General features: G+C 37.3%; 2 protein-coding genes across 2 annotated transcripts in view; both read left to right on the top strand.

The window, feature by feature from the left end:
* The first annotated feature begins 1,819 nt into the window (after positions 1–1,819).
* Positions 1,820–7,564, top strand: LOC140163603 (mitochondrial ubiquitin ligase activator of NFKB 1-like). The gene is made up of 4 exons (XM_072186918.1): positions 1,820–1,838; positions 2,882–3,069; positions 4,587–4,795; positions 6,787–7,564. The coding sequence occupies exons 1-4, from the start codon at positions 1,820–1,822 to the stop codon at positions 7,562–7,564; spliced, it is 1,194 nt and encodes a 397-aa protein (XP_072043019.1).
* A 5,399-nt stretch (positions 7,565–12,963) lies between these two features.
* Positions 12,964–21,445, top strand: part of LOC140163602 (methyltransferase-like protein 27) — a 47,210-nt gene continuing 38,728 nt past the window's right edge. The window contains exon 1 of the mRNA XM_072186917.1: positions 12,964–13,075. The gene's annotated coding sequence lies outside the window, so the exon portion shown is untranslated. The remainder of the gene's footprint in view (positions 13,076–21,445) is intronic.

Raw genomic sequence — 21,445 nt, 5'->3', positions numbered from 1 at the left:
AACTAACAATTTACATTGAACACATTGAACGTTTTTGTACATTACATGTATAGGATGTTGAAAAGTGCAACTTTTTCTGAAAGCATCATTTTTGGAAAAAGTGATAATTTTTGACCAATAAAAAATGATTTTCAAAAAGGAGGAAATTGGGAGGGTAGCAAAAAGATTCCTCTATTGATAAGTTTTTTAATTTTTCAAATCAACTAAATGTATGCCAAGTTATGCAAAGAAATGTTTTGTAATTTTAGGGGGGGGGGTTATTTCTTTTGAACCCTTTATAATATTTTAAAACCAAAACAAACGATTAATTAACCAAGGTCATAGAACTTATTCCTTATCAACTTGGATGAGGTCAAAGGCAAATATTGACGTTGAACTGAGATATTTATAGAACTGGAAGTCACGACCACCGTATGTTATGTACGTAGCTAATATCATGCTACTTTGCCTGTTTCGAGAAATTACGACCGTAAGTAAGGTAAGGATTTTACATAATTAGTGGTGCACTCGATTATCGCAGATTTCCTCGCTCACTTGAGCCCAATTCGCTGTAATGTAACAGGATTAATTATTACCATAGTGATGTGTCTACGCTATTGCAAATGTATTTGAATGTATTGCCCTACACTAGAAGTCACGTCATCAATCTACTGTCACCATAGATTATCAAAGAACTTGGATAAAGATCTGGATCGTAGTTCTATAGAAATTTTACATATTCGTTATAATCAATTTCGCAAATATTTGGATGTCGATATTGTATACCTTTATGAATATTGATAAGCAACAAAGTCCAACATAGCTTACAAATTGGACAAATAGTACAACAGAATCTTGCTTCCGTTGATGCTGAGTGGGGAATTCAAACCGCCATGAAGTTTGTGTAGACACATTACTATGTTAATTAATCCTATTACATCACTACCTCTGCGGTGAACAGGATAATTCGCCGATGTAACAGGATTAATTGCCGTCTCTATTTTTGAATTTATTGCTATACACTAGACGTTACGCTGTTCCACTGCATACACCATAGATTATGAAATAACAGGGATAGAAATGTCACAATATACTGCGTTCTACTCGCACCTGTAAGATTAGTGTCTTTGAAAAGAGCGGTATCGTATTGTAGACCCATCGCTATAGTAATTATCCTGTTGTATCACTCTACATCTACCTTGAATAGCATTACAACAGGGAGCTGTTAACATGGAGGATTCACAGAAAGTGTTATTTAATCTTTAATCCGATTCATCCTTTCCTGTTCTTAGTAGGCAGGGCCGGATTTACCATAATTGGGTCAAATGAACAGTGTTATCATAATTATTGTTGGGCCCCCAAATGAAGATATTCTCTTTTTCATTGTTAATATTGAAATGCTTAACAACAAATCATAATAGCTCATATTTGCCAAAAGTATGTTGTATTTAATTGTGATCCCTATCACAGTGTGGGACAAATTTTGTCACCATTTCTGCATCTCAATATTCTGTAAATGACAACAGCTTACGGTGTTTCGCCCTAGAACTTTCGCCCGCTAGAACCCAACTGGCCTTTAAGCGGGCACCACGCCAAAAAGCTCGCCGAAAAGGCGAAACGCAGAAATGTTGTTGATTTCAACATGTAACGATCGACTCCAGTATAACAATAGAGGGTGGTAAGTAACTTTCTAAGTGTCTATGAAAACATACAGAATTGATCAATTTTATTTCAGAATAGTGTTGTTCGATTTATACAAGAGAGTTATTTGCTGGTGCTGGTACTAATTGGAGGAGTATCCGAACCGAAGTTCAAAGAACAGACTGTAAAGACCAACATCATGGCGAGGATTCCAAGAGGTAAGAAAGATAGCACGCCTTAGTGGTAGCTATATAGTTGAGATAGGATTAAGAATATCCTTTCTCCTGACCCACTGGTTGGAATTAAAACCATTCTCTTTTTCTTTAATCTTTATACAGGCTTTTTAGTCTTGTCTGGTGCTATCAGTTCTTTATAATACATGAGCAATTCAAGTACATGGATTAATATTTAAAGAGTACATGATGCAGTCATGTCTACAATATAATTCACCACGACCTTTGCAGGACTTTTACCCCATTAAAAGCTATTAAACCAAGATAACACTCATTGAAAACAGCTCAACTGATTAAATCAGATCTTCTCTGGTTAAATCCACACTACACATGTTTCTGTTTTACCTGTGCAATGAGCAATGAGCTGGTATTATAGTTTCAGTTGGGTGAACGATTATAAATCGAACACAAGGTAACAATACTGTGTGAGCTTTTGTTTACGAAATGAGACAATAGTCTGCTTATTGTTAACCAGCGTTCTTGAAAATGAGAAGCATAATGGTTTGCAGACTTAACACGGTTTGGAAATAATTTCTTCATATTTTTTGGTGTTATCTGTCGTTTACATATCCTTCCTAAAACACAAAAGTGCGAATATTTCCAAACACCTACATTAGCTAAAAATGTAGGACATGTTACAAAACTATATTTTCTAGAATTTCAGAGAATACTTTAAAATATTAGCCGGTTATTTTTCACACAGTGACGTTAACTAGGCAATGTCCTATTACATATAACATACACTAAAACACCAAAGTGCGAATATTTCCAAACACCTAAATTAGCTAAAAATTTAGGACATGTTAGAAAACTATATTTTCTAGAATTTCAGAGAATACTTTAAATATTGGCCGGTTATTTTTCACACAGTGACGTTAACTAGGCAATTGCCTATACTTTTAGCATACACTACTTGTAGTGGTCACGCGTCAATTGTGAGAGCTCTGTGTATTGTGTATAGGAAAACTGACAGTAACTGCAGTGTGATAAGAATATAGTTTTGAATGTTCCTTTCTTTTCCTCCCTAGATTTGAAATGGTTGACGTACCTATTTCCCACTGTGGTCATGGGAGTGTTGTTTGAAGTGCTTGTACTATACAACAGACGTGACAGACCACATGAGTTTCTTTTTATTGCTTTCGCTGCTGGAACTATTACAGCAATTACGTGCTGGTACCTTATGGCGAGAAGTGCACTCATGTTAGAAGATATAACGGTGAATACTTAACGCATAGCTTAGATGCCGACATTGAAAACAAATAGTGTCATATAGTAGCACCATTAAAATTAGTCTTGAGGTGCAGGTGGCCACCCAAAGGTGTCAAATTAACACACACAGTGGTATAAGAAGATGACACCTTTGGCCATTACACCGCATTTGGAGTGTGAAATTTACACTTTATGAGTGTCATAAGTGTGATTTACATCTTAAAGCCATATTGTAACATTTTCATACAAAATAGATTAGTATTTGTTTGCCATAAAATGTTAGCTTTTATTATCAGATATGTCCCCGTTTAATTTTGAGCCGAGCAACCAAGGTAAAGCAAAGAAAATTGGCTTTTAGTATTACCTCAGATAACGCCAATAATACGTGTCACTCCGTCGGTTGTATTACGGTACTATCCTTTTGATGTGTATATACCGTCCCGCACGCCATGTACGTACTGTGTTATGAACATCGCGTACGCATTAGACTAATATTTCCATCGTAATATTAAAATTACGGTTCCTGCGTTTTATTCAAAATTTCGGATTGTGACAAAACCAGTAGCCTATCACAGCACCTAGATTCTTGATTTTTTCAGGGTATGTTAGTTTAATAGAGTATAATCATGTACAAAAACTAAATTTTGAAAAATATTGAGGGCGTCATGCTCAGCAAATGTTACAATATAGCTTTAAATGGGGGTGTAAATAAAGATTTCTTTCATTCAGGATCGAAATGCACCTGCTCGAATCAATCTTTTGAAAAAGAAAACACTATAAAATGATATGTACTTAAAGTGTATGTAGCTGTGACGAAAAGCCGACGATTAATTGAAAATTTTGACCTTTCATGTTGCAGATATACATTTATTTCCTACAAAGACCTAATTTTTTTGGTGTTTTGGGGAAACAATCCATATCTTCAATACAAAGGTCAAAATGTTCAATTGATCGTTGTCTTTTCATCCCAGCTACATACACTTTAAGTACATATCATTAGATTTATAAAATTTACTTCGTGGACTGTTTTATCAAAAATATCAATCATTTGCCATAAAATGTAATGCAAATTTTAACAATTATTTGATATCAGAAGGACATTCTTCGTATTCAAAATGCAATTCGATATGTCTGATGTGCTCTCATGTCCAAACGCTCATATGCCACCCCTTAAGCATAAGTCCTACAAAATAATAATGTGATTTCTAAACTGAGAAAAGAAAAAGCTACATTTCAATTACATGGTGACTGTACTTTTTTCATAAAAAGCTCTAAGAGAAGGTTGAAAGAATGTTTAAGTTTTCTTCGCGAGTTCGTCAATGATGACGGGTGAAAACGATTGTAAAATAGACATCATGTTCGTGACCAGCAACCATGTTATAAGATGAAATAATTAATTCGAGGGTTGACAAACAGAAGGCCTTAACTCACAAAGGAATCCTTTGTGAGTTAAGGCCTTCTGTTTGTCAACCCTCGAAATAATCTGCTTGATATAAAGTTGCATCGCTTTTATTATTCAAACAGAAAGCACCTATTTTAAAGCTATCACCTAACATTAAGAAAATTATTGCTGGTGAAGCAAATCATGTGATTCCTTACGCAAGGGTCGAAGGTCAAGTCAAAGCTGTCCATCAACCAATCAGAAGTATGTATGTAGATGGTATAACTGCAGTCATGCAAAGGGTTGAATGTCGTGAGTACACCAGCACATGGGATAAACAAAAGAAAATCTGGTAAGGACAAAAAGAAATAAACATTCGTATTGACACAATAATTATTTCCCTCGGCGTAGGCGTATTGGACAGAAAGTTATTTTAACCCAATGTACTCACTAGTTTTCAACATGTGGCGTGTTTGTTTTTACGGCAACCAAACGAGATGTTCAAATATTTTGTCTTATACCTAGATAATAGTTTTAATTTAGTAGTGCATGCAAAAATGTTAAAACTATTGTTCTGAAATTATTTAATACGTGGACGTTCATAATTTGCTAGTAATATCGACTTCTAGGAATTTTCTTAGCAGGGTGTTTTGGAATGGATAATCTTCTAGCCCATATTATACACTAATCCGACAAGCCAAGCCGATGGTCAGAATTCACTCCGCCATTAGTGGGGGCTATCCACACAAACTAATGTTGTAACTGCTCAATTGGGTGGGCAAGTACTGCTTCAAAATCAATCTTATATTGTATTGCATTGTAAACTTTCAACATACTTTTGTCACACGGGCTATGGATCACAATTTAAAATTCCCGCAAAGCCTGCATCATTTCACACTTCACGTGGAATGGCCTCTTTCAATGGCTGCCATTGAGGTGTAGGAATGCGTGGAACGGAATATGTCTATATACACTAGTATACAGCCTGTCTAAAAAATTGTGCAAGTGAAAAGCGCCCTCTTTGGCAATTAGAAAATAACGTTGTGACATGATGCTTATATCAACGTCAAGGGTGCAGTCTTAGCTCTCAAATGCCGATTGTTCTGTTCAAATTGCTTGTTTCAATATCGAGATATGGGTAAAATCACAATTGTGCCACTTTTACTAAGGGAGAGGTCTGTACACGTAAATCAATGATAGCTGATGTTGATGCGTCTAATGCGCGAGCCCCGAAGGGCTCCAACAGGTAATAGGCGTTCATTAAGCTATATATTAAGTGTGCAATTTTTTTTTTTACATGAGTGACAAAGAGAACAGTATTTAGTTACCATGATAATATCATTGACATGCACATATGTGACCCGTTACAGCGAAAGGTACCTTATGTCGGCTGCTACATGTGTCTTCTTTTCCCCATTGTTGGAATAAAAACTTCAAACAATCATAACAATCTGAAGTGGCGGTCATTTCAAATCATCCCGAAGTCAACGAGGTCAAAGAATGTCCTCTCATTGTTAGTGGGTGGCTAATACATACCTACACAAATACAATACAATGCTTTTACCACTTCAAACAGGGATTAGCCGTAGTAAAAAAAAAGACTGGAGATGTATGACAAACATTTCTATAGACTATAGTTACAAGCTTATTATCCGCTTCAACAATAGGAGTAATGATTGGTTTAGAATGTGCTTGGCACTAGAAAATAAGACATATGTAGCACCCGACTTAAGGTACCTTCTGCTGTAACGGGTCACATATTTAATTTTACAGCAGATTGTGAAATATTTATTTATCTTCTAATCTGTTTTAAGTGGAAAAAGAAAATCATTATACCTGTATCATGGTAAAACAGCAAAAACAGTAAAAACAATTTTGTATTGTTGTAATTGATACATTCTTTTGATTTCACGAAGCACAGATCCTGGATCTTGTGTACGAAGGAACTCTTGATAAACTTGATGTTTTCATTGATGTACATGTACAGCCAGCCCTCTTCACTAGTAAAAGTGGCACAGTTGTGATTTCATTGTTAATTAAACATATCTCGAGACTGAAACAAGCAAATTGAATAGAACAAACGGCATTTGAGAGCTAAGACTACGCCCTTGATGTTGAAATAAGCATCATGTTACAACGGTATTTTCTAATTGTCAAAGAGGGCGCTTTTCTTTTTTTAGACAGGCTGTATACTTAATATAATACAAATCAATACCTTTAATCAGATGTTTGTGTTATGTCAAGGTATAGTAAAAGACTGGTGGTAAACTGAATATTTGAGGCTAACCACATGCAATAGCAATGCTCAAACACCATTGAATATCTCTTGTAAAATTCATTCAGGGTGGACACCGACCGTGTGACGCACAAAGCAAGTGAAACTGTGCCATTTATTCTTACAAACGGGGAATCATCCATCAGAGTCAACGACCCAGAGAAAGCATCGGGGCTTGAACTAACAACTTTGTACGACAAATTTCATCCGACAAGTAATTGGTTGTTCAAGAGGATGACACGTTGGTTCAGTGGTGGTACAAAGACTAAAGGACACCAAAAAGTAGAACTTATCCTGGAAGAAGGCAAGACGTTAACTGGAGTAGGAGAGTTACGAATCTTAGGTAACGGTGGAGTCTCACTTCACCCACCGTCCAATGGACGGGTATACATTTTGACAAAATCGTTTACAAATGATAATTTTACTAATGAACTGAAAGCCTCCATCACTAAATGGAAAGAGTTTGGTAGGTATTCAATTGTTTCTACAATGGCTCTAGCCTTTTGGATCATGGACCTTACGGTACTCTTAGTATGCGGGCTTGCAGTATTAACCCTTGCATCCGTATATGTATGGTTTAAACATCAATGGCAAATTAACACAAATATGAGAAATGCTTTCAATTGGCGGGTACAAGCTATAGAGAATCATCTATCAGATGATGAAAGTTCGGAGAAAGATGATACAAATGTATGTGTTGTTTGCATGTCGGAGCCACGAGACTATGTACTTGTAGATTGCGGTCATGTCTGCGTTTGTCGCGGTTGTGCTCAAGAATTGAATCCACATGAATGCCCTATTTGTAGGAAACGAATTCTACAAGTGATGCCAATTTATCATGCGTAAAAAGCATTGATACATTTGTATGGGCGAGGGGTGTGTGTGCATGAGATGTGTATTTACTGTGTATGACTACATTGCATCTGTGTACATACTTTGATCCCGGGCTTTGATCATTTACACGAGCAATAAGACGTTTGGTGATATTTTTAGCAGGACGATCCGTAGCACGGAATCCTACTAAGATTACATTGTGAAAAATGTTTACATGTAATAATTATGTGTCCGTATTTCCTGCCTGCCTCGTTCTCCATCTTCTACGGGGACCTTTTCCTTTCTTTGCAACTGAAGAAGTGAGTAATATACATGTACAGTGATAACCCTGGACGTGGTAAAATTGCTTCACTTGGATATCTTGTGCAATAACCTTTGATTGTAGGCATACGCGTAGGCGTACGGTTAGGGGTGTGTGTGTGTTTGTGTGTTTGAATGCACCATCAAAGTGAGGAAGTGTGTTTAGCAAAACACCAACAAACCGAGGATTTTTGGCAAACCGCGGTACAAAGCGAGGCTGCAAAAAAAAAACAAAACCAAAAAACCAAAACAAAAACAAACAAAAACGAAACAAACAAACCAACAAACAAACAAAGCGGGTCATGCATTTCTGATGCTTCTGACGTAGCGAGGAGGTGCATATGGGGTATATAGGCATAGTCCTCACTTCTAATGTCAAAATACAAAGACCGCGGTCTATGCATGTGTCTTTTTTATCCTCGATTTGCACTATGTGTAAATCTCGCTTTCTATGCGTGACCACCCCTACCCGAGTGTATGTGTGTGTTTTCTTCACACTGCACCTGTGGCATGTACATGTACCATGAATAAAATAAATGTGCACAAAAATTATGATAATTTTCACAGTGTTATGATTTCCATTTCTTTTTCAATTGATTGCATTATACATACATACACACCCGATATTCATATATTTTATTGCATAAATAACCTTAGTAATAATACGACACATAAATAAGCGCAGTGATTTATAGTGCGCTACACACAGGTACAACGCCTAGACGTTGATCCACAAGCCTCATCACACTTAACTGATTGTTTTTGATCAATATGGCCCACATCATTCCATAAACCATTAAACAAGGAATGTCTTTAAAAAGACAATGCAGTGAATAAAGAAAAAGAAATAAAGGAAAACATTTTCACACAGATGACCATGTAAATAGTAGAAAGTAAACAGATCCAAGTTTGTATTTCATTTGTTTCTTTATTTTGTTCTTAAAAACACGTACACCAGCGGTGTACAAACATGTTGAGAAAAGCAATTCTTGGCCTTATTTACAAAATATTAGAACCAAATATCTTTGGAGTAGATTATTCATCCAGTTGGTAAATCAAGAGTACAGAAATAAATCAAATACTGGAACTTACGTTTCGTTAACACGACGTTTCGTCCGAAACCATCAGACATCATAGAGCAAGGCCTGCGACGTTGGCCAATCCTTGTTCTAAGGGATTGTTTTGTTTCTCCGATATAAGAGTCATTACACTCCTTTTCCGCACATGAGATACCATAAACGACGTTGCTACGTTTATCCGATAACGAACGAGACTCTGGCTTGCTAAATAGTTGCGCCTTCCGCCGAAGTGGGCGACAACCTCTAGAGGGACTATACTGCGCAATAACAGTTCTGTGATGTCCTTAGATGTTCGCGGCCGCACGCGCGCTTTATATGGTAACGTGCGTTGGTAACTCAACACACGTTACCACACCTTACGTCACTGGCCTTTCGGAGAGGTTAAAGAAGACCTTAAAGACGTTTGACATCAACACATCTTTTTAGCCCACAAACACCCTCCGCGGCAAATTAGTCAAGGTCAAAGACAAACCTCCGAAGGATAAACGTAGCAACGTCGTTTATGATATCTCATGTGCGGAAAAGGACTGTAAGGACTCTTATATCGGAGAAACAAAATAATCCATTTGAGCTAGGATTGGCCAACATCGCAGGCCTAGCTCTAACGAAGCACAGAACAACAAAGTCACGGGTCATACCTTTAATCCGGAAGACGTCATCATTCTGGACAAGGAGGAACGCTGGTTTAAAAGGGATGTGCGCGTGGCCGTCTGGGAGAGAGTCGAAAGCCCGTCGCTGAACAGAACAGGAGGAATACGCTTTCAACTCTCGCACGCGTGGGACTAGGCACTGAACGGCATTGATCGCCGTCTCTCACGTGACCAATCGACCTAATTCAGTCACCTGATGATGTCCGATGGTTTCAGACGAAACGTCGTGTTAACGAAACGTACGTTCCAGTATTTGATTTATTAGTACCATACTTACAAGGGTGTAGGCTTATCCGTCGTACACTGGGCCATATAGTAGAGAGGCCACATCGGTCTATCTGCTCTAGTTAAGGTTTTCGTTTGCCAAAATTATGCAAAATCACCGAAATAATGCATTTTCCCTCAAATTATTGGTCAAAATATAAAGATATTTTTTTAAAATATTTTTTTGTGTTAACGAATATTGAATATGCATGTGACATATATTCTCCACAGCAAATATGAAGTACATACTTTATTCACTTTAAAAGTTATAGCTGTTTTAATAATTGACATTTTCGGTAAAAAAGGTATAAAAAATCACAAAAACTGTATGTTTCTTCTCAAATATCTCAGCCCACGTCACTTTTCAGGAATGCCAGCCCGGTAAAATGAAAAGATCAGTAGATACATTTTAACACCATAAGAAACTTTGTCCAAAAATGTTGGATGAAAACTTGCTATAACTTTGAAAGTAAATAAATATCAATTTTATATTTGCTGTGGAGAATACATGTCACATGTATATTCAATATTCGTTAACTAAAAAATTGTGCAGCCATAAAAAAAATACGCGTGTCTACGCCCAAACAACTTAAAGGTGAACCTCATTGAAAATAAAGTTATATATCAATGGAAAGCTTATGATGCCAGGAAGCAGAAAAGAATATTTTTTATTTGCCTAACGCACCAGGATAGACATAATCTCCATGCAAAGATTGGATATTGGCACCCCCTAAATTACAAAACGAAATCGTTCAAATTGGGCGCTTTCGATGATGACGTCAACACGGGGACACACAGTTACTTCCGGGTTTGATTGTAAACACAATGTCCATGCATTACTGTGGCATGCATGCATCGGGCCAATACACGAACTCAGTCATTGTCAACTTACTTTACATGAAAAATATCTTCAATAAAATAAGAATAACATGAAGGAAACATCATGATCAAATCAAGAATGAAGTTCCTGAATAAAGTGTGTGGATTAAAAAATGGGAAAAGTGCTGGCCGGGGTAATTTGGGATAGGCCAAGCCATCCACGATATGCAGGGAATATTACAGTAAAGCACGAAGAGCGAAGATTCGCCGAAGAACCGGAATGAAAACAGATTGCAAAAAATAACTGCTAGTATACCAGTTCAGATCGTCACACCAAGTTGAGATGAACTTATCACAATGAGAAAATGAAGGAATAGAATAAGGTACATGTACGGGATTTTTTAATTATTTCTTAACATTACAACCGGTCATGTATGATAGGCGAACTCGTAGATACATACGGGGCGGGGTGAACTCAGTGACTGACTATGACTGAGTCTCAGTCGCCGAGTGTTACGTATCCGCGACTGTACGTACTGTACTTGCAGACTTATTGCTACTTCATTAGCAAAATTTATTCCTGTAAATGTTCCAAATATAAGGGAACGATTGATCAAATCTGCTGAAACACGGCGCAAACTTGTGCTACCGGAGAGACGAAGCGAGTCGCTGTGTTTGCCCACCTTGATCAGCGCGGCTGCCTGTAATTTCTTCAGCATAAAAGCAGCAATTTACGCATCGTGTTCGGTAATCCATAAAACATGAATGTTTCACTTTTTCAGTACACTGATTGTAGTATCATTAAAAGAATCGTGACACAAGTGACAATATTTTAATTTTATTCAGATTTCAGAATTCCATCAAATAACGGTCTACTAAGCCTAAATTGTATTTATTTTATAATAAAGTATCTGTTTCTTTCAATCGTGATTGTGTCGGGGATTGTGTGGAAAGAATGTACCGGAAAATGTATTACCGCAATGCGCTAAATATGAAAACCTTTATGGGCTGGATTTGATGAAATCGGCGGTTTTTTTATTAATTTTTTTTTTTTTTTTAGACAGATATTTTAAAATGAATCAAGAATAGGGAATGTCACAAACAAGTTATTTAATTTGTTATTCGATCATGTTTATTCAGTCCATGATATGAACGGTATACGGTAGCAGCAATCATTTGCGCATGGAATTGATCCCAGCGCGAAATTCAAACTAAATTACCCAGTTATACCCAGCCAGCCTGACTGATTTTGTCAACAATTTACGGAACATTTTCGTGTTGACAATAATTCTATTATTTCTAATATATATAGAAGGAATCAGCAACTTGAAGATTCTTCTCATTTCAAGCTTCATTGTGAAAATCAGACTTGCCGGGCAGCTTGCAAAGTACAGGAAGCAAGTCTTGTTTACGTGTTTCCGAGTAGGATCACGTGACTGCGAACCCTGAGCTTACGTCACGAGCATTCTCAAGGTCAAAGACGATTGATTTGGGTGCTTTTTGGGCGCCTTAAAAAGACCAAAAATTCATTCATTTTTAAATTTTTCAGCTTTATTGGCCATCAAAAAATCGGAAAAATTATTTTTAATATCCTGATATCATAAGCTTTCCATTGATATATAACTTTATTTTCAATGAGGTTCACCTTTAAGCAAATCGTAGATTTTATTTTAGTAATAAAATTGTTGCCCCAGCACCTTACCTGGTGGTAAGACCGACCATCAAAGATGCCCATAGAGGGGGTGGAGAGGCCCACTTAGGTTTCTACAGTAAAGCTTGCTATTTTGGCCACCACATCAATTTCTTAGCATAGGGCAGCCATTTGAGATTTCTGTGGTTCTACGCAAAATTTCAGTCTATCAAACATAATGAGAGCCTGACTGGGCACACGGTCATTGCCGGGCGCCATTGCCATGATTAATCATTTGTTAGGACTTAATAAACTGTGACAAAATCTTTCAGTAATACTAGTTCACGAAGTAGTGAATCAATCGACCACAAAGGGATACAAGCATCAATATTGGTATACACTCCTTGTAAATTGTCTGATACCTTATTACCAGAGTAATATTTTAGAGTTGCCATTTTAATTGCACAAAGGGAACCAGTTGACTAAACGTTTTCTCTCATAATCGGTGATCCAAAAGTATTGTATATGCAAATTATGCTGCTTGTATCATCATGTTCTCAGTTGGAATCAATAATAGACCAATCTGCCCAACTATCAGTTTATGTAAGAAATCTGTTGCTATTGTTACTTAGATTTCTGACCGAGTGCACCTTCCCGATTTCTTTTCATAATCGACCCATGCTGGTGCAGGTGTACATAATGTATAAAGGGACGATACATTGCAGAGACACGTATTGGAAGCACTTTTTAATGGTTTGAGAACAAACTTGAAGAATCACAGGTATGTAATTTGGTAAACTATGCATTTAATCGATCCTGATTCTTTTTAAATTATGTATTTGCATGTTTCAATGATAATCAAATACCTGTATCGATTACACTTAGTGCTTTGTGCTTGAAGGCATTGGTCAGAATAACTCCCTTCTAAATTTAATTATAATACAATCACGCTAGTGCGGCCCTTTGATGTTTTCAAAACAAATCGAGAGACAACCTCTTTAACTAGGGCAATTCTCACTTGGTCCAATCCCATTTGGTCCAAATCCCACTTGGTCCAGTCCACGTTAGTCCAAGCTCGCTAAGTCCATGTCCCACTATGTCCATGTCCCACTATGGCCATGTCCCACTTTGGCCATGTCCCACGCAGGTCATGTCCCACTTAGGTCATGTCTCTCTTATGTCATGTTCCACTTTGGCCATGTCCCACTAGGGCAACGTCCCACGAGTCCCATGTCCCACTTAAGCCATGTGTTATCTCACTTCTTTGTGCTGAGTATATAAATTGAATTTCAACTGATTTTGTATGACAAGTATTTTATATTATTATAAATAAAATTTAAAAATGTAATAATAAGAGAAGTGATAAATATAATATGTTGTATGTATGTATTATTGATTCTATTTGGTCACTGATGGGCCAAATAAATTAATTTCTTGTTTGGATAGATATCACAACAGCTGTTTATCTACGTGTATTATGCATGAAGGTCATTTGAATTAGCCAGGGATACACTGTACTACTACTACTACTACTACTACTACTACTACTACTACTACTACTACTACTACTACTACTACTACTACTACTACTACTACTACTACTACTACTACTACTACTACTACTACTACTACTACTACTACTACTACTACTACTACTACTACTACTACTACTACTAATAATAATTGGCAATTTCGATTTTTGTTTAAATTCGTGATATAATACACATTTTTTGTCAAATGATTAAAAATTTATATTCAACAGTCCTCGAAGTAAACTTTATAAATCTAATGCTATGTCCTTTTTAAAAAGTGTATGTAGCTGGGATGAAAAGCCGACGATCAAATGAAAATGTTGACCTTTCATATTGAAGATATGGATTTTTCCGAAAACACTGAAAAAAAAAGTATCTTCAATAAAAAAGGTCACAATTTTCAAATGATTGTCGGCTTTTCATCCCAGCTACATACACGTTAAGTACATATCATGAGATTTATATAGTTTACTTCGAGGATTGTTAAATATCTAAAATTTAGAAAATATCAAATTCTAATAATTTGTCATAAAATTCGTACATACCACGAATTTCAAGAAATCAAAGTTATTTGATATCAGAAGGACATTCTCCGTATTCAGAATGTAATTCGATATGTCTGATGTGCTCGCATGTCCCACAAAAATACTGTGCAAACGTTGTAATCAGAGCCCTTAATTCCAGGACTTAAAAGTACTAACATCTTCATAAAATAATTTCAAAAATAATTTAAAAGAAATGATCCCAGAAAGTGAGGCCGAGGCATGCGGACATAAAGCGAATTTTTTTTTTATGTGGACATATATTATATTTCTAAACTTCCAGATTAGTTGTTTGCTAAAAGTCTTTTTGTGCTTGGTTCTTCGTTTTTTAGCAAAGCATTTTGGTTTTTGCTGGGTTTTTTCTTTACCTAGCCGGTCTTGAGTGAAACCGATTATTTCTTCTTTCTTTCTTCTTCTTTGGCAAGAGGCCCACTGCGCCTTCATGCTAAGGCTGAGTTTGACCATCAGTATATGTTTTCAGAATCTTGCATAGTTGCATCTTATACCTCTGTACATAACGTAACTGTCCGATTAATTCACCACTCAGACATTAGCCGCATTTTGTTTGTTTTTAAAGGCTATTATACATAAATTAATATCAGTCTTTCAAAACTGTAGTTGGACCAATAGATTCATGTATCACGCTCAATTCATCCAATATTATTTCAAACTTGGTCATAAGCATCACTGTTCATGTCGAAAGTCACACAAGTGTCATAGGGATCAAACACGTGATTTCAGCTTAAAATGCTACTACTTCCACAAATTGTGGGACTTGCACATTAACTGACATTCGCTGGTACACAAAGTCAACTCAAAGGTCATCTAAAGATCACTTCCGGACATTTACCAAATACCGCTAATATGAATAAAAGTGCTATATCAACATACCAGTCAAGTTAGATTCTGTGTGTCGATGTGAGTTCGAACCCCTGCGCAGTCTCCGCTGGTTCTTGAGGTAAATTGAAATTCCTCTAACTAGACCGAAAATGTCGCATTGCGCAGGTCGGCAACCAATCACGGGGCGCCTTTGCCCTGTCGTCATACGCGAACTAGTCTTTTTTTTTTTTTATCTCTGTCTATTATTATATGGCAAGTAACTAACTGGCTAATTGTGTCGGTTACCTATAGACGTATCCATTTTCACGCATTCCTACACCTCAATGGCAGCCATAATTACTGGTCCCCCCTTAGGTCTATTCCACGATTTCCACCTAAAATGTGAAATGATGTGGCCTTGGCGTGGATATTAAACTGCATTCCATCACCCGTGTTACATGTAGAAAAGAATGATGAAAGTTTACAACACAATACAATTCAACATCGATTTTTAAGCGGATTTAATCCACCCAATTGGGCAGTAACAACACCAGTTTGGTGCAGACCCAATAATGGCCGACTGAATTCCGACCATCACTTGGCTCGTTGGATTCGTCTATATGAGAACTTGGGCGCAGGAGCTGATACTGGCTGTGTGGTATGAATACGATGTGCGCTTCTTAGCTGCAAGTCCCTAGCTGTTACTAAATGGTTTTAAGAAGTTCTTTGCCTTCTCTTGCACATGACAAATTTCTGCCTACACAATAGATAATAGGCCTATTAATTCCCGTTCATGCCGTCTTTCTTAGCCCCCGTAATTATGTCATTTTACAGCTTTTCACCAATGAATATAGACATAATGATCATTTATACATGGGCAATTTACATTCTTAGTACCTTCTTCTCCTTCAATCTCCATGTCCTTCCTTTGTCCTACTGCTTTTTTCTCATTTTCTTCCTATGTCTATGCTTCTTCCCCGTCACCCGTCTCTAGTGGGACACAGTGGCGTAACTAGGGTTGGTAGCGCCCGGGGCAAGAAACAAAATTTGCGCCCTACACCCCTCCCCCCCGCCCGAGAATATCTTAGACGCGGGCAATTTTTGAAACATTTGCGCTCGGGGCGCGCGAAATTTTGGCCAAATAAGGCCTACCACTAATTAATTTTGGTTAGTACAGCGTGTCCCAAAAGTAACTTAACATTGTGAATTGGCCATATCTCAAATATTTCCTACTTCATACCAAAATGGAGAACATATTCATATAGATTGATCTTTTAGAATTATTCTGATACCAAAAACAGCATTATTGATGACCCTTTGACCTTGCTGTGCGACTGTACATATGTGTGTATCAAACCCACAATTTAAGCAAGCTCATGTGTTCTTTGTTCAAGAACATGAATGATGTGCTTCCCTGAACAATAGAGTTGGTTCACTCACTGCGCACGCTACATTTAGGTATGAACATTCATGGATTACATTGCTTAGCGTAAGCGTGACTGCTGTTTTAGATTATAATTAGGATATATTGACAATATTAAACTTTACTTTAAAACAGTTGAAGTGAAGATGAATTTCCTATAGATCAACGGATTCAGGTCGTATGGTTCTTTGCCGAGACAAAGTCGGACAAACTCACTGAAGCAATGTTTAGGGAACAGTTTAATGTAAATTATGCACTACCCAGCCGAAATACAAATTTCAAATATTTTTGGTGAAATTGGTCGAAATTCAAAAAAATGAAAAAACGGGTCCTAGATATTTTGATCTAGTTTTTAAAAATTTAAAAGAAAAACATTTTGGCCCAAGAATTTTTTTGTTATGATGCACGAAAAAGAAGTGGGCCAAAAACCATTATTTTGGGGATTTTGGGCCAAAAGTGCCATTTTGGCCCAAATTTGACCTCACAGATGAACTTATCAAGTCTTTGCCATTCTAAATATGTATACTTTTATATACTTTAGACCAACAATTTAGAAGTTATGAGGCCTGAAAGTTTCCATAATTCCAGGGTTCAGACCAACCTTAAGTGACGAACTGATATTTGTCAAATTGATTTGGTGCAGCATTCGAGTCATTAGCACCCAAACGCGAATAGCGAGCCGGCGCGCGCGATCAACTTTGCGCCAGTATAGGCGTCCTGCGCGGGATTGCCAGCTCGCAGTACGCGTTTAGTTCGTCACGGTGTAAAAAGTAAACAAAAATGTGAAACAATTTTCAAATAGCATCGCGGTTTTTCCGTATCTTTTGTATTTTGTAGTATCAAAACAAGCAGAAACAAAGGTAGCCAGTATACAGTTCCCGTTTAAACAGTTATTCATGGAAGCTAAAGTGAAAGATGACAAAACAGAGGAGAAAATACGCAGTATTTGGTGTTTTCACACCATGGGCACGTGGGATATGCACGTGTTGTTTGTTTACATCTGAGACCCCCAATATCGATTAGGTGACGTCATCAGAAAAAGGTCTATATGGCGCTGTCTGTTTGGATTTTGACTTTTCCAATATTTTTCAGCATCCTTACACCTCAAATAATGAAATTAGAATTGGTTCCAGTTTCTAAATGCCCATTTATTTACTTATGCCATGATAGATGTTAACCTGTTCAATAGTGAGAAAAGTATACATCCGCTATATAGGAAACCTCCATTTATTTATTTATTTATTATATCATGGCGTATGCTGCTGTGTTCATAGACTAATAGGGCGAGTTTCCCGACAGGAGTCTTATTAAGCCGTAGTCTTAAGGTGGCCTTGAGGCTACTAAGCCTAGCCCGCTCTCGAAGCCCGAGTCTTAACTCTAGCCGGATTTCTTCAACGCAAATTCAACCTAGTCTTAGTGGCCTTCCAGGCTTAACGCTTGACAACCTCGTCCCTTTCAACCAGCGACTTAATTGTATGGGCTGTTGGAGGTAGATGTACATAAGCTGCGGTCCTCACGGTTTACCGTACTAACAAGGTTGCCGTCTAATTATCGCGATGTTCCCGGCGCAAAGACAAGCCTGTACCCGCGGTCTTGTGCTTGGGCTTATACCGTATACACAACTTGATGCAAGAATATTGTGTCTGTTTTGTGTCTTTTATGTATTATTTTATTTCCACTTGGCTTTTTATGAGTCCAACTTGTATGAATTATACGTCTATGCTTTATACTCGTGATTTTTTTTGCATCCCAAAAAGGGTAAAACTGTAAGCCTAATGGAACGGAATCTGTGATTCCCTAAAAAGGAAAGCAACCAACGTGCTATCTACTGCTGATATCAGTAGTCTTCTCAGATCTCACCTGAAGTTATCTGTTGGTACAATATTTATAATTATTTAAGTAGAAGATATAGCAATATTATATGCATCTTATCCTTAAATTCAGTTTTAATAGTATACTGCATGCATTATTGTTTCGTGTCAAATATTTACTATATCTTTACCAAAGTTGTCCTTTTATTGTATTAAATTGATGTCCAACCTGGTATAATATAGGCACTCCACAGCTGTTTGATGTGATCATTTATTAGTTTTTCAAACAAAACATCAATTTTTAGGCTTAAACAGCTTAAAGCTATATCATACTAATGTATACAGATGCTGTTGAGTCATTTTAAACTTTAATTTCCACTTATTTACAACATTTTTCACTTTCACAGCATTTTTAAAGCTTTTTCGGATATAAAATGTATCTATTTTTGACAAGATAGGTGGCGCTATTTAGATACGGGAAATTACTCTTTCAGGATTTTAATTAAAATAATTCCTTTAATTTTTTGATGAAATATGCTTATAAAATGTCTTTGTTGCTTGTTTCACCTATTCCATCTGTTTAAATGGCAGTATTGATTACCTACCCCTCAAATCAAGAAATATGATTTATGATAAATAGCGCCATCTATAGTTTGCATTTTCTTAATAATGAAGCCAATTCTATATACATCAAACAACCGTGACTCCAAAATAATATTGTAATATGCCTACTTATTAAGGCTTGGATACGGACAGGTGGTATCATATAGGTCTTCATGATGATGATGATGATGAAAATGATGATGATGAAAATGATGATGATGATGATGATGATGATGATGATGATGATGATGATGATGATGATGATCATGATGATGATCATGATGATCATGATGATGATCATGATGATGATCATGATGATGATGATCATGATGATGATCATCATGATGATGAAAGAATTTTTTTAAATTATATTCGTTGTTAAAAAAATCATTCAAAATGAGTAGGTCTTATGATGATAGCAACAGCTACATAAAAAAATTCAACTAACTCAAATGAACACTAAAATAAAATGCTGAAATGTTCAACTTAATCGAACAATTACTTACCCACAGTGGCGTAACTAGACATTTTCATTTGGGGGGTGGGGTGGGGGAAAGCGGGGGCCAACATAATAAATGAGGGACAGGCATCGTTCATGCTGTTTGGGTTTGTAAGTGGTGGAGTGCGTCTGAGGAGTTATGAGATCTGCTTGGAATGTGTCCCCGGAACATTGGCGTAGGTTTCTTTTTGACATGGGGGTGGAGGTGGAATTGAAATATAATTATGGTACAAATGCCATATTTAAGCTATTAAAGTTGGTGACATATAGGCCAATGGTACAAAAGTGGGATAAATGCATTTTATTTAACCTTAAAAATTGAGTTTTTAAGGTTAAAATGGCCAAATATGCGGTTAATTAATAACTCTCAGAAGTAGGCCTAATTTACCCTTTTCATGTGGGGAGGGGTGACAAGAGCTCCCCCGCCCCCCCCCCCCCGTCCCCCAGTTACGCGACTGCTTACTCATGTTAATTGAAAGACCGTCAAAAATATGAAAGATAAACTTTGCGTTACAATTTAAATAATTTGTAAATTGAAATAGACCAAGGCTTACGACCTAAGACCTGCTCTGAGGCAAGGCCAAGAAAAGCCGTTGTAAGCCTGGTCTAACAGGCTTGCGTAGACTGCTACAGAAGACTGATTTCGAGAAATGCAAATTTTACTGAAGCCTGGGACTAATCCTACAAGCCTGGCCCACGGGCTAACGAAGCCTCGAGGCTATGGTAGCCGTGCTTCGTGAAATACGTTTTCAGTTAAGCCTAGTCTTACGACCTCTTAAGCCTTGAGGCTAGACAAGCCAATTGCTAAGCCACCCGTCGAGAAATTCGCCCATAGAGACATTGACATTAACACTGTAAGTAACACTCGTGTGATTTCAGAACCCGTATCAATCTATTGTTGCAACCTAGTCACCCGTGGAAAGCCTATTCTAGTAAAAAATAAATGTGGTTAATATGTTTGTATTATGTTAAGGCTATTCGGAGCCTTTTCAGGTCATATTTTTCCAGTTTTGGTAGTTTGCTAAATAATAGTTTATTTCTACAAGGTCATAGAAAACACATAAATAGGCCAACTTTTTATAACTCAACATGTCACTTGCTAGCAAAATATGGGATTTGGTATAATGTTGTTAATACAAAAAAAGAAGCATTGAGCATTCTGAAGTGAATTTGGGTATAAGGTGGTTTTGGCCTTGGGTTCCTGAAACGAAAGTTGCTACCCCAGGCACATGGTGCACAGTGTCATCGCCCCGAAATCTTCACGGCAGAAATCGCCATGGTAGGTTGAATCCACAGCCACGCATGGCCATTTTGTTCTGACCTTTGAGACGCATAATGAGCCGAGGGACATGACTAAGGCTACTGACAATAGCACGGTAATTGATCTCTCGGTGTGTGAGTAAGCTTGTATACGCCATTGAGGTCATTGGTCATCGACTTTTATACTGCCTCCACGGGAGTGAGTATAGCCTACGCGCTGTAGTCCATAGAGGACCAACGCAATATAAAATCAGAATTTTGGCCAGTTTTTGAGTTCAAGACGCACGCTTCTTTCTCAATACTCAAGCTAATGACTATCATATCCTTTCAACACACATGTTCAAGTGCAAGGATCTAAATTACGGGAGATTATATCATCATTTTCTAACCCGGTATATCAAATCGTGCATAGCACATTCACGTGTATCGATCCCGGGTATTTATTTTAGTATCTCTGCTGTACCAATTAGTAATTATTAGCCAGACGATGTCGGTGTGTGGTGGAACATAGTACCCATTACAATAAGCTTTGATATCTCACGTATTAAACCCATACCTTTCCCAGTGAGTATGGCTCTATCTGTCTTTGAGGAAACACTGCTAGCTCAGGCACCGTTTCGACTGGCCTTAAATCACATCATGTCATGTATTTGTTTGTTTTG

Source organism: Amphiura filiformis, chromosome 11 (assembly GCF_039555335.1).
Source record: "Amphiura filiformis chromosome 11, Afil_fr2py, whole genome shotgun sequence".
NCBI classification, from domain to species: Eukaryota; Metazoa; Echinodermata; class Ophiuroidea; order Amphilepidida; family Amphiuridae; genus Amphiura; species Amphiura filiformis.
Note: the sequence above shows the minus strand (reverse complement) of the source record. Positions and strands in the feature narration are given on the sequence as shown.

What these genes read in the sequence shown, in the direction of transcription:
- LOC140163603 (XM_072186918.1), top strand. An exon ending in TCATGTTAGAAGATATAACG is followed by an intron (nt 3,070 to 4,586) that starts GTGAATACTTAA and finishes TTATTCAAACAG; the next exon opens with AAAGCACCTATTTTAAAGCT. An exon ending in GATAAACAAAAGAAAATCTG is followed by an intron (nt 4,796 to 6,786) that starts GTAAGGACAAAA and finishes AAATTCATTCAG; the next exon opens with GGTGGACACCGACCGTGTGA.